At 34.8% G+C, this 18,544-nt stretch overlaps 1 protein-coding gene across 2 annotated transcripts in view; it reads left to right on the top strand.

Annotated features, from left to right (window-relative positions):
• Positions 1 to 18,544, top strand: part of LOC136031151 (protein timeless homolog) — a 123,096-nt gene that overhangs the window by 33,235 nt on the left and 71,317 nt on the right. For both annotated transcript variants that reach the window (XM_065710478.1, XM_065710477.1), the window contains exon 5: positions 13,691 to 13,825. In XM_065710478.1, coding sequence (XP_065566550.1) covers positions 13,691 to 13,825 — 135 coding nt within the window. The remainder of the gene's footprint in view (positions 1 to 13,690; positions 13,826 to 18,544) is intronic.

Genomic DNA, 18,544 nt, shown 5'->3' with positions numbered 1-18,544 from the left:
TCCCTAGGGCCTCAGACACGAAAATGCCCGACTGAAACTTCGGTGTAAACTCAATTGACGCTAAGGCATAGATTTCACTACTTATCTTCTCGCACGATTGTTTCAGGAATCCTTGCTGTTCTGTTGTTTATCCCCGCATTTTTCTAAAACTTTCTCAGTAATTGTTTCCATCATTGATTTTTGCGTTCTTGCAATCTCGTACTCGCTAGCAACAATTTTCTTCAACAGCTGAGATGGCGAGCTCGCTAGTTTGCTGATTTTGAGCGCAGCGTATAGTATACATTTAAGGGAGAATTTTTTTATTTTGTTGCTAAAGATACATACCTAGCAGTAACAACACGAGGAACTAAGAAAAGGGTTGAACAACCACGAAAAGCGGCTCTAGACTGTCTTTTCATCAAAATATTTTTTCCTCTATAGTTCTATTTTTTTCTGTCGGACTTTACTCATAAGAAGTTTTGTTTCAAATCTGGAAAATCGTGCACTTAGTCAGAATTTTTTATGAGTAAATATATAAAGCTGGACCAACAAAAACTAAAATGAATTATCATTTCAAGTTTAAAAATAGCAGATATAACTATAAATAAACAAAACAAACCGAGAACTAACAGAAAATAAAATTAAACGTTAAGTCAAGCGTAAAACAGAAATGTATTGCGACAAATGAGAATGGGGTCACGCTCCCCCAAACCTCTAAATACTAGGGTTTCGTTTGAGCTTTTCTGAAATCAAAACATACTTTAAGCAGTTTTTTTATGATTATAGTATTGCTAAATTGGAAAATGCTCAAAAATTTGAGGAACTTTACTTTTCCGTATATCACTCACTTATATTTCAAACAATCAGACTAGTTTCATTTGTCTGATATGTAACACATTTTCATAACTCTCTCTGCATTTTAATTTCAGTCTTTTCAAACATGTAGTAAAAAATATATTGGTGGATCATTTCTTTATTTGCCGATTCGAAATATTGGTTCGTTAAACTAAACAAACTGATTCAAAAATTAGCAATTAACCTTACAAATTTTTATTAGTGTGAATTTTCAGTTCTTTTAAGTGTAAAATATTGAAAAGGAAAGATAAAAAAAAATTATAAAAGATAAATATTAAAACTAAATTAAAAATCGCAAATTGATTTATTCTGAGATTTTTTTTTTTCGAGGGCACTGGATTAGTATTATGGTTTCTTATTGTTTTTTCTAATGGTATGATAAATTTAAAACAGATCGCTCAAAATTCACATCGTTTTCAGTAAGTGTCTGCCCTAATAACACTAGCCTATAGGGGGTTTGATGGGGAGAAGAGCCAATCTTATTTTTGGTGATTTCTGTACGATGTAGGATTCGGTTGTTTATTCATAGTAATATCTGTTATTTCTAGGTTTGACTTCGTAATTTATTTGTCTTTCTACTTATATAGGTTTCATTTGGTCATGCATAGAAATTTTTCTTTTTATTTAGATTTGGCTATATATGACTTTAATTCTGCTCGTTATAGGTTAATGTCGCTTTTTAAATTTGTTTGAAACCTTTTTGTTTGGAAAATATTTTGTTTTATCTAATCGCTGTTCGCTCTTAAGCGGCATGGTTTTATTATTTTTTAACTGTAGGTATATCATATATTTTTAAGGCTTTTGGCTTAAGTACTAAAATATTATATTGCAATTGAAATTTTAGGCACAAATTTCAACATTCTTTCAACGTTTTTAGTCAGCCGTAGTTCTGTGCAATATACTTAATTTTTTTTTTTTTCTAAATGTTGGGGTAGATGGGAAGGGTAATTTTCAATCTGGAAATCTGAATAATTTCTGATCTTGTATGGGATTGATGCTGTCTTGACCCTCCGTTTTGTTGATAACCTTGAAAATAGACGGACCTTGTTCCATTATTTCAGTTAAAGATTCTTTTTAAGTATTAAAGACAAATTACTACTCGGTATGCTTTTTTATGACCTTTATTGCTCATAAGATATCATCAACATATTTATTTTTATTAGTGATGTCGGTCGAAACGATGTCGGTCGAACCAGCAAACTAAACTTATTTGAGAAAACAAATTTCTTTGTTTCGTTTTCCGGCGTCACGAATCGACACAGCCGAATTTAGCTTTTTTGCTTCGGAGTCGTTGGCCTGATCTTGGGCTTTGTGGATGTAATTCTCAAACTGACAAGAGAGACAAAAATTTTTCTCCAAGAAAGGAGGTTTTTGGTCACTTCTGGGCTCCATTTTTTTGGACGAACCAATGTTTTTTTCAGTTTTTTTTTGTGCATTTTGGTTCGTATAGCCCATATAGAAATTGTGCCCCATTTTCTGGGTAATCCAATGTTGTTGTTTTTTTTTTCAGTTCGTTGTTGAATTCGGACTCCATAGTCCAAATCCACAAATGTCTTCAGGATATTGTTGCCTATAAAAATGTTTCCAACAATGTAATTACATTGCTGCAACCTTTGGTCGGGTTTACCGAAAAATGTGTTTGGGATCAGCACTTTTGTTTTTTCTTTGCGATTGATTAAACACTGTGTTTGACAATTCTTTAGCGATTTTTAATGGTGTGAAAATGATTAATTTTAAGTGGTAAGAAAGTTTTTTTCGAAAAAAAGAAAGGTGGCACGTTCCTTGTAGTCAGTTTCAAAATGCGCTTTGTCTCCTTAGAGCCAACATTAATGTCTATTTTCTGATACAAAATCTAGGTTTCTACCTTTAAAATACGCTTAAATGTATACAATCCATTGCTGAATTACTTTTTTCCAAAACATAAAGACTGACCCAGGGTCCGTTCCTATTTCAAAAAGATGCCGAAAGTGTATGATAAAGCTATGCTATTTTACCTAAAAATATGGCGTCTATCATTTATGTCCGGTTCATCTTATGGTATAATATAACAGTTTGTTTCCACCTATCACCAAGATATTTCGAGATAAACAATTTAGGACTACTATTAGTTACTACAATATATCACTACATTGTGTTATTGCATTAAATCATTGCGTGACCACTTGCATGAAAGCAAATGTCCCTAGCCTAAAATGCATGGGTAATGAATAAAAGGTAAAAAAAAGTAGCAGAATCAAGTAGCCAATCAACCCTGAGTATGCTTTGCGATTCTTTCTTTCAAGTAAATTTCTGCGATAGAAGAGAAATACCTCAGTAATTAAACCTAAAGCCTGGGCTGTACAGGTCAGCATTCTAAAATTTCATTTTCAATGTTCCTTGTTATGGGTACCGGATTACTACATTTAAGGCGTATTAGGACACCTGAATACGGAAAGTAAGTGGAAATCTTTCCCTTCTGTTCCTTTAGTCAAATTACTGTCCCTCATTAAGTTTCAAGTGGATCTGAGTGCGTTCATAGAAAAGTTAAAAAGGGGAATATACATATTGAAAATTTTTGCATGATTACACTCCAAACAAGATGCAATATGCATACCTTTGTGCTGAAAAATTGAAGGGTGTATTGGCGGGGCTCCTGGACCACTTTACTCCTCTAATTGTACCCACTGAAACGCCTTGTGTGATTGAGGTTCAAATAATGTCTAGTAAACCTGCCGCTCTGCTAGAAAGTTAATAAGCAGGGGTGAAATGATCTCTGAGGGGCTATTGGCCTTCTTTATGCATTCAACAAGGCACGCCTCAAACAAGGTGCAGCAGGCTTACCTTTTTACAAAAATATACAGGAAAGGGTGGGCTGTTTGGGGGAGGAATTCCAAGGGCCTACTTCATATCCCTAATCATGAGATTGAAAATTGTTGCATGATTCTGGTTGAGACATTGTACAAAATGCCTACCTTTCTACAAAAAATGGCTCTTGGAGGGATAAGACAGCATTTGAGGGTCTTTGGCCCTTTTGATCTAATCATTTAAACAAGATGCAATGTACCTATGTTTCTAGTTAACAGTTTACGAAGGTAGATGGAGGGTCCATGGACCCAATTAATGCATAAAGCTTTTGTTCACCCCAAACAGGATTACCCCGTTTTTGCATTAAACCAGGATGTAGATTGTATCTCTGTAAGTTCATAGCCTTTGCCATAGGCCAACTTTTTAATACCACTGCTAAGTTTGAAGAAAATGTAAACTCATTTGTTTCTAAAGTTGACTTAAAAAGTCGACAGGGAAAATGTGTTGAGATCGTAGGAGGGGCTATAGGCCCACTTGGTGTTTTCCCTCCCGAAAATTCCCTCGCGGAAAATCCCCCACCCATCGGAAAATTCCCTCGGTTGAATCCCTTCCCCTACCGTATAATTCCACCCTCTACAGAAAATTTTTCCTCGTGCAAAGTTGAACAGCCACAGACAAAGTACAAAACGGGTACCTCGAAATGTCGATAAGATGTTTTAAAGAGTAACAAAATGACCAGACGTCTGATTTTTAATGAAATTTAACAAGCCTTTTACAGTAACAAAAAAAAAAGAAAAAAAAGGAACGGAATCAAACAGTTCATCTCATTTTCTGAGTAAAAATTCAAACGAAGCAAACCACATCAGCAGGCAACGCTCTAGCGTTGCCTTTAGTAAAGGGGCGAAAGGCTTCAATGTATTATTATTATTATTTTTTACCCGAGGCACTTAATATGTAAGGGGTGGTCGTATAAACTTTGAAGGGGGCTCATTTGATTGGAAGTCGAAAGTTCTAGTGCGCTTTCTAAGAGTCAAAAGTGACCGGAGTTTAACCAGCCCCTTCTCTCTTGGACTTAGGGCCTCTAAATTATGACAAATAAAAAGGTTATCTCAAAATTTCATTCTTATGTCTTTCGGGAAAAAGAGTTTGGGAAGGGTGCTAGTTGCACTCCAATCTGTTTTTCTTCCTATTGTTAAAATCAGGGTTAACCAGTAATGTTGACTTAGTAATGAGCGATGTAAATGCAAATATATCATTTTTTTCACCTAGCTACCTCGCATAGAATGGGTGTTCGATTTAACTTGGGAGAGTGTTCATTAGACCGAAATTTAGAAGGTTTATAAGGTTCTTTTCAGTGCTAACAATGTTCGGAGGGCACCCATTTCTCCTTCTGTGCCCTTTTTCTCCCCGTGTGATCCATGTCAGGGAATCAAATTTTTAGAATCAGAATAATCAAAAGATCCAACAAATATGCCATAGTGGGGACGAGCTCCGTGAAGCTCCAGGGATAAAAACCATTTATTATGCAAAATGCCTAATTTTTCACTCATTGGTTTTGGTAGAACAGGTCTGGGAGTGTGGAAATATTCCCTGTCTATGTGGTAGCAAAAAGAAGGTTAGGAAGTTGCTTCTTTGTCATTCATTGGCTTTGCTTCGTACCGTGTTTTGACCTGAGGAAGTAATTTGGTCAAAAGGGAGTAAAACAATAGTTGAAATCAAGCTTTCCGATTGATCAGGAAAAAAAATATCGTCAAGAAATCTGTTACTAATTTGCTATGCTGACGATGTTTTGAATCTTAGTCGTACCCTGCAACGAGTCAGTGATGTTTTTTCTATTCTCGAAGCAGAATACCTTAAGCTTGGTCTACATTTCAATTCTTCCAAGTGGGAAATAGTCCTTTTTAACTGGAAGAGCGATCTAATAAATTCAGTCAAAATTGGGAATTCTTTGGTTCAACCTGTCAATCACCTTGTCTATCTTGGTCTACCTATAGGTTCATCCATACGCCACACCCGGTACCTCCAACCCGCCGCATTTCCGCATCTTATGCGTCAATAATTTTCTGCAAGTTCAGATTCAACCGGCATCTGCTAGCTAGCCTTTTCATTGCAATAGCTCTCCCTCACATTCTGTATAATTCATCCTTTTGGAAACTGTTAACTATTACTGACAAAACAAAAATACGCTCAATCTTCGTCTGTTTCGCAAAATATTTACTCCACCTTCTACCCTGGCAAAGCAACTGAAAAATCGTCCGTCAGTTTAAAATTGCTGACCCGGACATTGCAGTAGCTAGAGTAATAGCTAAACACAAAAAAGTAAATATAACTGCCCAGGAATAGTATTATGTACTATTTCAATAGTCTCTGCCTCTTTTTTTATGTTGTTGTCGTTTGTTCGTTTTCCTTTTTTTTTCTCTATCTCTTTTGCTTAGTCTTGTACAAAACTTGAAACCTGCAGTTTGAAAGAGGTTAAGAGGTTAAGGTGTTTTTGTTGTGTTTTTTTAAGTGTTTGTCTTCGCGCTCAGTGTGTATTTCTTCTTCATTTTTTCTTTCGTTTATTGCTCGGTCTTTTGCTTTTTTGTATGACGGGTTTTCCAATAAATAATATTAATAATAATAATAATAATAATAATAAAACGGTTCGGACTAAAAGGAGTTACCGGACTTTAAATGTGTTTGATCAGCCCTGAACAGAAGGATTTACCGACCTGAAAATATTTTCGATCAGCCTAGAACAAAAGGAGTCACCGGACTTGTATTATCGATCAGACCAGACCAAGGCTTTCAAAAGTTTCGGTTGTTCGATTTCTATCCTGACATTCTAGGGTACTGATCTTATATTCTGAAGTATACAATCCTATTAACTGTTGTTTTGTATCTTGTAGACACAAAAATAAACTTAGAAAGTCAGACTTGTCTTATCAAAACATTTTATCTCTTCTTTTTCAACATGTTAGTTTCGGTAGTTTTTTTTTATTTATGTTTTTCTTGCACATATTTCACAGCAGTATTTCAAGCTCTCATTTGGTTGAAGCACATAAGCTTGGTGCGGTTTTTGCTGCAACTCGGACGAGGAAAATATTTTTCATCACACCGACAAACCTGCTTCTGTAGCATCTTCTAATGTGTCTTCATTTCACTTAATTGCTTTTAATAATGAAGAATCGACTTATTTTTCTTTTCCCACTACAAGGTCTTTTGTCATTTTCGTCCGGAAATTAGCGTTACTTATCAGTTCCCAGAGGCGTCAAATAATGTAGTCTTTAGATTTTCGGCAAGCTCTTTTTCCTAAATCAGTTAAACTGAAGTCTCTTAGCAGAAAAGGTAGCACGTGTCGAATCAATAAATTGATGTTAATTTGTAAATTTATAAATAAATTTATCGTTGAATAATAAGTTGTCTTATAACTTGTTGATATTGAGGGACTAAGGACCTACCTGATGTTTCAGATTATCTAATTAGAAGTGAAGAAAGAAACGAGAGAGAAAATATAAATGCAAAAAGTGACCGCACCTATCTCCAAATTCTCTAAAGAGTAAATAACAACTTGTTTTCTTCTACGCTAAAAATTGCAAATCTTCCAAATTGAAAAGGTGGGCTGGTCGTGAGACGGAAAGTAATCCTTGAATAGCCGTAAAATATGCCATGACTGTCACATGCTTTCATTTGTTGTTATAAAAAATTTTGATTTTTTAAACAGCCTAGGGGTTTCCCTGATGGTTGTTGAAAGCAAGACCGTATCCAGGGGAGGGTGGGAGTTATGTGGTTTGCCCCCCCCCTTTGAAATTTATGTCCGACTCTTTAAAACGTAACAAAAATAGCTATGAAATTGTTCTGATCCTATTTTTAAAGTTTTTTGGTAAAACCCCTGAAAAAATACCCCCCTTCTCGAAAAAAAAATCCTGGATTTGCCCTTGGCTGAAAAATGTATAAGTATTCTATTCCTTATAAATTTATCTTAACCAAAATCACAAACAAAAATGAATTGTAAGTGTCTGGCTTTAGGATAAGTGAAAAACATACTTTTTGGCTCCAGGCGAAAACCATACTTCCTGCTGCTCCGTAATGTAAGATGTAAAATCAAATCCATCCGTCTGGCTCAAAGTCTATACTTTTTGTGGAAGCGGTGAAGGTTAGACCCTTACCACTTTCAAAAATCATAGCATTACCCGTATATAACTGTCGCCATAGAAATACCTGTCAAAATGTACTTTATCTTCATTGAAGATTTCATCTTCCTTGAACGATTTTTAACAAAACAGAATTGAACAACAGCGTTTAAAACCTCAAAGGACTTTGTGCGAATTCAGTTAGGTTGAAACACACGATCAGTTTATTAGGCCACATGTTCATTAATAATTTCTTTCCTTCAGCAAGGATAAGATGATAAAGAGATCATAATAGAATGTTGGATTAGGCCAGTGGTCGGCAAACTTATTAGCCAGATAGCCAAATTTGAACATTAAAATAATTTCTAAAGAATTCGGAGTCAATTCTCCTTGTTTAGTAAACTTGTTTCTACTAAATAAGTAATACACCAAATAAAACTAAATTTCATACATATTAAATATTTATTTAAGCGAACAATATCCTTATATCTCCTTGCAAAGTTTGAGCCAGTCAGGTTTGTAAATTGTCGTTTTAATTTTTGGCATGATTCAAAGTTCTCATTAATAAACTAGATGATAAAGCAAGGACTTTTATACAGGATACTAATCGTTCCCTACTTAAATTCTTGCTAGAGTTGAGATCTCTATATTTTCAGTCTTCTGCTTCTTTGGATTTTTGAGGTTACATAGCCTGCTTTCTGCTGCCCCATGTAGTCGATTTCTGAGCAATCGACTTGTTATTTCCGCACTTCCAATAATTTACAGATTCTATTACTGTCAATGCGGTCTGACTCTAACCCCGTAATAGCTTGTAACATAATTTGGAACACTCTTCCAGAGACTTCAAAGGGCTGCCAATCGTTTGGGATTTTCAAAAAGTATGTTCAGAGAATTTCTTGCCAATAGTTAAGTTTTCCCCGGTTTCCCGAGGAATTGACGCCTTCAAGTTGGGTCTGTTGTTTATTTGTATAGGTTCAATTTTGTACTACTCCCCTGCCTAGCTTTTTTTGGTGGGAGGGATTATTGGATTAGTGATGTGAATTTGTTATTTAGAAAAAATTGATGGATGTATTTTTAGGTGATTTCGTTTTGTTTCTCCCCTGTTTTTTTTTTCTGGCCAATAGAGCCTTACGGGGGAGACTAAGTCGAAGCGTTTGTTGTTTTGTGTGTGGTGTACTGTGGATTTTGTTAAATATATTTTTGTTTGTTTCTTTTCCAATAAATTCAATTCAATTCTCAATTTACTTTTGATAATGTTCATACTTGACAAAAAATGTTTCGCGTATGCATGCAGAACTGAAAAGGGAAAGAACAGCAAACGCAAGCTATTTCTGCAAGAGTAAGGAATACTGTTCCAAGCTCTGAAACTGCTCATGTCTTCCTTCTCCAGGTCATTCTAAGCGGACCACTTGTGTTGGGAACTAAGATCGCATTTTTCTTCTCCAATATATAAAATTCAACACAAAGACCATCGAATTCAGGGTGCCATATCCTTGATTTTTGAATCCAGCAGCTGTATTTCAAAGCTACCAATGTTAATTTCAAGAGGAAATTTCTACCCGCTTACCGTAGTATTAAGAGGGCTTTTGACAAATGCTATAGTTGCTCTGCTGTTTTTAAATTCCTGAAAGTGAAGCTGAAAAATGCTTCTCTCATATTTGAAATTGTTGTTTTATTGTTTAAGTTTATGTGTTTATCAATAGATAAATTCATTAATTGGTGATGCTTCAGCAGGCTTGGAAAGCAAAACAACGTTTCCCTTTGAAAATCATAAAAAAGTGGATAAAGCAAAAGTTGGACATAAAAAAAAGTTTCCTATCCCAATTTCAGTTTACGAATAGGCCGATTTAAATGAGACGTAACATCTACCATGACATAAGTTTTTGATAGTGAACTCCCTTCTCAAGGAGAAATGTTGTAATTTACAGAAAAAGGGTCGTAAAACGTTTTAAAACGTCCCCTCTTGATGACAAACGTACCTTGGCGCTTTTTGATGAATCATACAATGGTAAGCAAGTACCTCATGATTAATTTTTCCTTAAAAAAAGCAACAAGCCCTTTTTTTACAACAAGCCTTTTTCGTTAAAATCAACACAATTTTATCAAGGGAAATATGATGCTTATCCATACACTTAGTTACCGCACTTGTGATATCTTCTTATGGGTCTTACCTTAGAGAAGTAACAATCCTATTATTTATATAGTATTGTTCGAATTATATATTCGAACAAACCTTAATTGATCTATCTTTAGTGGTTTTGGAAGACAATGGTAAATCCTTAATTGTTTTCAGAATATCTGCTTTGTTCTTAAAATCCTCTAACTTAAACAAAAATTTTATGCTTGTTCAAGATTTATAGAAGAATTTTAATTTCAAAGTAGGATACATTTTCTTTTTTTTTTTTCATCAAGCTTTTATTGTTAACGAAAATACGATTGGGCCTTCTGGGGATGTTTGTGCCTGAGCGACACTTAAGGGACCAATGAGCCACAGGTGACTCCAGAGTCGAACTTTGCCGACCACTAGATTAGGCTATCTGAAGTGGCTGAACAAAGCCATCCAACCAGAACAGACTTAAAAATTGCAGTATATGTTGATTTAAATAAGAAGGGACAAATTTTGAACTAATAGAGTCAGATTCCTATATATACCCTCTACTAATCTGACAATGCAAAATTCCCCTATCAAGGCTTGATTGTCCTCCTTAGCCTATCCTGCATAGGGATAGGCACATTCTTGCATTTGGCTACAAGACAGTGTTCTTTGTCAACAAATAGACAACTATCGTTTAGCCTAATATGGTAAAATTTTTAAACTCTAATTGACAAAGTTTAAACAGGAACGCAGTCTCTCGATGGAAACCAACCTATTGAACTATTGCCATTTTGCTGGAGTAATAATAATTGTGAAAAATACAATTTGGATGGAGCATAAATTGATGGAAGAATCTGAGCTGTTGGGTTCACAAGCCATCGTCTTACGTCTGACCAGAGTTTATTTTCAGCCTTCAAATTTTCTTTTAAACTTCTAGGAAAATTCCATGGGTCTGATCATACCTTAACGAGGTCCTACCGTCCTCAAGTGTCGATTTTATGATCACCATAAGGATTTACAATTGTCACTTTGCTAGGGGCTTTACTTGGCCTCTTTTAAAAACAAGAGCTCTTCACGATCACCATAATTCTATAGTTTACGATTTTTGGCTCGTCAAAAACAATTTTTACCCTCGAATAAGGTTTTCGATTGCTGAGAAGAAATATAAAGGAAAATGATGCTTAAATGATTGCCATGTTGCGATATTTATGAGTTTATCCTTGTACGATTTTCTCTTTGATTCTATGTTTCAGGAGTTTTGTTTAATGAAAATTACTGAGGTCGGATAGTGGAAATTAGATTATATAGATTATAAATTTATTTAATCCTTGTTTGACGATAACTGGCTCCCTCCGAATATCCCAGATAAGATCTTCCAAACAAACTACGCCGTCGTTGTCCCCATATGGAATATCCTGCGTTTTTTTCAAGTATTAAAATTTACCACCTCATTCTTCTTTAACTGGATAACTAGTGTGTGTGTATATAAAGGAAGATTCCAAATTGTCCTATTTTATTTCCTTTTTGTTTGTTTTACAAAATTGCCAAAGGAATTGCATTTGTTAGAGAATATTTATAAAAACTAGCTTTTTAGCAATATTCCTTTGGAATTTTGCCTGTCTGAAAGCCAATGGAATAAATTTCTGGATATCATACTACGTCTGAAAGTAGTTGTCTATTTATCTGCTTTTTGTATTCAGTCAGGTAAGAGGGAAAAGTCAGTTACAAGTAAGTACTCTTCAAAATACCTAAAAAGCATCATGCTTGAATTTATTTTGTATCAAACAGTTCGTGGTAACGAACTGTAGTAAGGAGCGACCCGGCTCAATAGTAACCAAAACTCTAAAAAATTAAATTTTGATATCAATAGCTACATCAAAGAATCGCATTTTAATGCTGATTTTAAATATATTAAGTTACATCAAGTTTAGTCTTACCCATCAAAAGTTACGAGCCTGAAAAAATTTGCCTTATTTACGAAAATAGGGGGAAACACCCCCTAAAAAGTTGTAGAATATTAACGAAAATAACACCATCAGATTCAGCGTATCAGAGAACCCTACTGTAGAAGTTTCAAGCTCCTATCTACAAAAATGTGGAATTTTGTATTTTTTGCCAGAAGACAAATCACGGGTGCGTGTTCATTTGTTTTTTTTTTTTTTTGTTTTTTTTCCAGGGGTCATCGTATCGACCAAGTGGCCCTAGAATGTCACAAGAGGGCTCATTCTAACGGAAATGAAAAGTTCTAGTGCCCTTTTTAAGTGACCAAAAAAATTGGAGGGCATCTAGGCCCCCTCCCACGCTCATTGTTTCCCAAAGTCAACGGATCAAAATTTTTAGATAGCCATTTTATTCAGCATAGTCGAAAACCATAATAACTATGTCTTTGGGGATGACTTACTCCCCCACAATCCCTGGGGGAAGGACTGCAAGTTACAAACTTTGACCAGTGTTTACATATAGTAATGGTTATTGGGAAGTGTACAGACGTTTTCAGGGGGATTTTATTTTGTTTGGGGTGGGGCTGAGGGGAGGGGGCTATGTTGGAGGGTCTTTCCTTGGAGGAATCTGTCATGGGGGAAGGAAAATTCAATGAAAAGGGCGCAGGATTTTCTATCATTACTATAAGAAAACAATGAAAAATAAACATGAAAACGTTTTTTCAAATGAAAGGAAGGAGTAGCATTGAAACTCAAAACGAACAGAGATTATTACGCATATGAGGGGTTCTAGAAATACTTTAGCATAAAGAGCGAGGTATTTAGGAGGAGATAAATACCTCGCTCTTTATGCTAAACTATTTTTAGTAATTTCAACTATTTATTCTACGGCCTTTCTGAATTCTTAAAGAATTGGGACAAAATTTACGATTTAGTGTAAAGAGCGAGGAATTAACGTGGGTACAAACTCCCTCGTATACATAATAAAAATATAAGATTATGAAAGTTTGTTACGTAAGTTAATACTTAAGTTACGTATATTTTTTGCTAATAAAAACGTTGGTTAAAAATTAAAAGTTCTAGTTGCCTTTTCAAGTAACTGAAAAATTGGAGGGCAACTAGGCCTCTTTCTCCACCCCTTATTTCTCAAAATCGTCTGATCAAAACTAAGAGGAAGCCATTTAGCCAAAAAAAAAGAATTAATATACAAATTTCATTTTAATAATTTATGTGCAGAGAGCCAAAACCAAACATGCATTAATTCAAAAACGTTCAGCTATTAAATAAAAAAAAACTAATTTTTTAGCTGAAAGTAAGGAGCGACATTAAAACTTAAAACGAACAGAAATTACTCCGTATATGAAATGGGTTGTCCCCTCCGCAATCCCTCGCTCTTTACGCTAAAGTTTGACTCTTTGCCACAATTCTGCTTTTTAAAACAATTAAAAGCTTTAGCGTAAAGAGCGGGGGATTTCGGAGGGGACATTCCATTTCATATACGGAGTAATTTCTGTTCGTTTTAAGCTTTAATGTCGCTCCTTACTTTCAGCTAAAAAAAAATTAGTTTTTTTTTTGTTTAATCTTATTCAAGGAATTAATATAAATTTAAAAATATCTGATCAATCTTGCTTAATTTGTACTTGCAACAAATATTGCAGATATTGCAACAAAATATGGAAGTTAAAACCAAGGAAGTGGAGAATCATGTGTGTCAAAATTGTCGATATCGAAAGCTGTGAAAGCCCCAACCCCAATTTAAAAGAAAAAAAATGATTAAGAAAACTTTATTCTCAGTAGCTTATCAAATGGAATTTTTTATTATATTGTTTTTATTCCATTTTCTGAGTTGAAGATAGTATTTTCTTCTATATTCTTTCCGAGTAGCCTATAGATTATTGTTTGTCAGATTTTTGTTTCCTTTTAAGGATTGGGACAGTCGGCAAGAGGATGACAAAACCCAAATTGAGATGATCCTTATTTTAGTTAGGAATACTCTGCACATACCACCAAGCAACGAAGACTTGAAAAGGACTGAAGATGATGCATCGTCTCATGATCAGGTAGGAAAAAAAATTGAAAAGCTTTTCGGGTTCTTCTCTGATTTGGATATGGGTTTTCTACTTCCTTTATTTTGCAAACTTCACTATGCATAGTATTTTAACTAGTAGATTCCGTGGAATATCCTGCTATTTGGTCAATGCCCATCCTCTATTTTCTATAGATCGTGGTATTTACGTGTATTAGCCTAAAACTTTAGACAATCCGAGTGGAAATTTGTCTGATTTTGGAATGGAACGTCTATGTTATAAAAGCTCTTTGCCAAGCTAATGTCACCATTCCCTCTTAAAGTACTATTCCTACTACTCTTACTACTAACAATTCACTGCAGTCAAGCCGTCTGGGGTCATTTCAATCTGTTTAAAGCCTCCCATTTTACTTTCTCCCAAGAAGTTTTAATTTCCCTTAAGCCCTTTGTTACGGCCTCATCCCATCCTATTTTGGGGACAGTCTGCTTTTCCTTTGGCCGAAAAGAACGGATCTTTCTTTCATTATAGCCATAGAAAGTGGAATAGAAACGCTTTTCCTTATAGCCTACTGTTTGAAATATCGTCTGTGAGACAAATACCCAAGAAAAATGCATAGACAATTCCTCTGGAAAACATCTAAGAACTCCTCTTCCGCACACTTACCTTCCTATTCTTCTAAACTTTTTCCAACAGCAGAAGAAAACCTGGGCCTTGGATATTCTATTTTTAACCTCTTTACTGCATCCACCATTTTTGCTAGTAGTGCTACCTAGGTAAATGAAGCTATCCACTCACTCAATCTTCTTGTTACCCAGCATCACCTCTTCACCTCTACCTACTCCTAGTCATAGCAACTTCATCTTCTTAACATTAATTTCTAAACATGTTCCCTCACTCTAAACACTCAAAACCTCCAAGAAATCATTGATTTTGCTCACATTTTCATCAAGGACACTCAAATCATCACTATAATCTAAGCTTGAGAGAGTTTTACTTTTGTATTTGATTCCATGCTCTCCCATGTCTAGTTTCATACTGTTTTAGACAGAATCCGTCAAAATGATCCATATGAATGGGGGTAGAGCGTGTAACTGATTAACTCTTGATTCAATACGAAACCAACTACTAACCTCATTCCTACGTTAACCGCAGCAATGTTATTCTCGTATATAGCACCGCACTAACTCATATGGTATCCCTGTTGAAGCTAGATAAGTTTAAAAATCCTGCTCCTAATTGTCTTAAAATATCCTAAGATATGGGTCTAGCATAGCTTTAGCATCTCAACGTTTCTAAAGGTTTTTCAGACAAAACAGGTAGTAGCTATTTAAAAAAAAAGTTTCTCATAGTTTTGTTGATGATAAAATACTTTGACAAAAGAATGAACATAGAAGGCCTTGAAAAAAAAGGGTACTCAACTTACGATTTTACCTCACCCGGAAAGCTTGGATATTTTTACTCATCCTTATTTTTCTCATAGGTAAGAATGTCATTAGCTGGGCATATTCTTGCTAAATTCAGAATTGAAATTTTGGAAAAAGCTTTCAATCTCTTCACAGCCGGTTATCTTTATTATTTTTTCCCCTTTACCCTTCCTTGCAAATTAATTGCCTTCTTTTGACAATAAATTTTGTTTACATTCCCTATGCTAAAACGCACTAAAAACTTTTATTTTATGAAATATTTGCAATTTTTTTTTAAATTGTCTAGATGTGTCCTTTAATGCTTCTTGTTAATTATATATTATTTGAGAACCTGTTGCTGAAGGTTCTTTTAATTACCTGATTATTGCAACAGATCTTTTAGCAATAATATAACTATAGAAGCATTGATCAAGAATATAAGATGATGATAATGACAGGGTAAATTCTAGTGAATTGACATGGGTTTAATAGAAATTATATAAGATATACCCAGGAGATCTAGAAAATGCAAACCCAGCTTACTTTTGATTTATTAAAATTTATATTCAGAGGCAATGCATGAGTATTATCTTAGTAAAGAGTTATGTGCCTCTCCTGTGTTTTTGTTTCTGATTACTTTGTTTGGAAGCTATGGTTGTAGACATTTGGGAGAAGGCTCAATAAGTTGCAAATTGAAAATTCTAATGTACTTTTTAAGGGCTGAATATGATTGAAGGGGAACCAGCCCTCCCCTCTACCCTTCTTGCCCTTTGATACCTTTCATAATATCCATGGTTCGGGTGTTGCGGAGACGAGGCGTACCTCTAATTGTGACTAGGGGACGGGGGTAGAAGTATATCGAAGGGCATTATCTAAATTGCGTATCAGCAGTATCACAGGAACAGATTGGGAATCAAGTTAAAACTTTCAGGAAGTATTTGGCGGGCGGATGTAGATAGACCTTGAGTTTTGGCTTTTAACAGGGATTTCCCGTGATATATATTTTAAATAGTTTCTCCTTTCTATCACTGTAACATTCAAAAATAATTGTTGTCTACAACCAATCTGGTTTCATTACTCCGATATGCTATAAATTTTTATTCACAATTTCTTCCTTTTAAGCATATTCCTCTCTGGATAAAAAATATACAGACAATAAACTGATCAATTGTTTATTCATATGTCAATTCAAAATATGGCTTCAATAGATTAAATAGTTCGCTTTAAAAATTGCTAAGATTTAATAAAATAGTGTTATTTAAGCTTAAATTTTTAGGATAGTAAAATATCAAAATTAAATTGAACTTGTTGTGTGGTAAGCCCATACTGTGACAACTTTTAGTTAATTTATTTGTTACTGTGTTATTCTAATATCCGTTAGTTTCAGCTTTCGTCTCTTCATCCATAGTAGTAGGCTATCTGTTGTTTTTAAGTTAAATGGGACTATTCACTTTCATTTCTGTTTTATTTGAGAAATTGAATTAAAAATTCCATCGCTTAGTACCCAATTTCCACCCTACGTGAGGTAAGGAGGGGTAAAAATACCATTTGTTATATATAATAATATAATATATAATTCAAAAAAGTATATAATCGAAAGGTCGTTTCCCATTAATTCAAGTCCAAAAATGACATCAACATTGGAAATTCCATCACTTGGTATCCTATTTCCCCATTTTTTTTCCCATTATGTATTGTATTATTATAATACCGTACTCCAATGAATGGCATAATTTTATCAAAATCATGTGTGGGAGGTGGGTCAAAGTCGGAGACAATTTTCCCAAATCAAGTGAAAATGACAGAGAAAACTGAAAAACTAGCCGTATACTAATAAAAAAGGTAATAAAAAGATGTACTAAAGAAAACTGATCTGTTTCAGTGGATGCTTGAATTATGCAGGCTTATCGTAGTTTTGACAACATTTTTGGAGAAACTAAATTTCAGCCGGGAGGGGAGACCAACTGGGGCCTGAAGGAAAACTAAGGTCTGGGAGAGGATGTTGCCCCCACTTCCCCATAGCAAATTACGCTCCTTATCTCAACCCCTTGGCACTTAGTGATTGGAGGAGCGAAGATATGGGGTTCCGGAACCACTCAAAGCTGTATATTATAAGAAGATTACTTATTGTTATACTCACTTATTCAAATTATTTACTTGACAATTCCATTGTAATATTCTCTCCACACGTAAAATTATGCATCCAATGAGGAAGAAAGACAAACGAAAACGGTTCTGTAGGAGAATTCAGGTAATTCTTCCCAAAATTCTTGAAATGAAAATGCACATAGTTTATAATACCATTTATCGTACCTACACAAGAAATGGTATTTCTTTGAAATTTCCATTCGATTCTGAGATATGTCGCTTCTTATTTGGGAACAGGTCAAATAAATACCTAAGCCTAAAGGCACATTTCTGTTGAGCTAGCAAATTTTCCGCAAGTATGTCGATATACAAACCTGTCCGCTCAATTAGCCTTTTATGTCGAAACTACTCGCCTGGAGCTACTTTCTTAAGTGTGACTAAATTTGATTTTAAAACAAAGAATTAAAGATGTATTTCTTCTTTTTTAATTTTTTTTTTTACAAAAAGAAACGGCACTGTGTTTTGATTTTTTTTCTTCACTCTGAAATTATTTTCCTATGGGAATTTTTTTTTCCTATGCTTCATTATGTTTGTCGTTTTGTTTTTCTCACTATTCACTATGGTGAAATGATTAAACCCCTGAGCCTTCGTGCACAATTCTATCCTCTGCACTAACTGGAGTGAAACTATTTTGTGCGGTTCTTAAAAAGTTTCATCAAACAGTTCATCGTGACGAACTGTACGTAAGGAGCGACCCGCCTCATTAGTAATCGAAACTCTAAAAAACGGAATTTGATACCAATATATTCGTCAAGAGCATCGGATTTTTATGCTGGTTTCAAATATATAAGTTTCATCAAGTTTAATGTTACTCATCAAAAGTTGTGAGCCTGAGAAAATGTGCCTCATTTTCGAAAAAAGGGGGGAAAGACCCCCTAAAAGCTATAGAATATCAATGAAAATCCAACTATCAGGTTCAGCATATTGGAGAACTCTATTGTAGAGGTTTCAAGCTCCTGTCTGCTAAAATGTGGAGTATTGTATTTTTTGCCAGAAGAAAGATCATGGATGTGTGTTTACTTGTTTTTTTTTTTCTTCCCAGGGGTGTTTCTATCGACCCAGTGATCCAAGAATATCGCAAGAGGGTTCATACAAACGGAAATTAAAAGTTCTTTTGCCCTTTTTAAGTGACAAATAAACTGGAGGGCAAATAGGCCCCTCCTATGCCCATTTTTCTTAAAGTTACCGGTTCAAAATTTTG

Source organism: Artemia franciscana, chromosome 9 (assembly GCF_032884065.1).
Source record: "Artemia franciscana chromosome 9, ASM3288406v1, whole genome shotgun sequence".
NCBI lineage: Eukaryota > Metazoa > Arthropoda > Branchiopoda > Anostraca > Artemiidae > Artemia > Artemia franciscana.
This window is presented reverse-complemented; position numbering and strand designations above follow the sequence as displayed.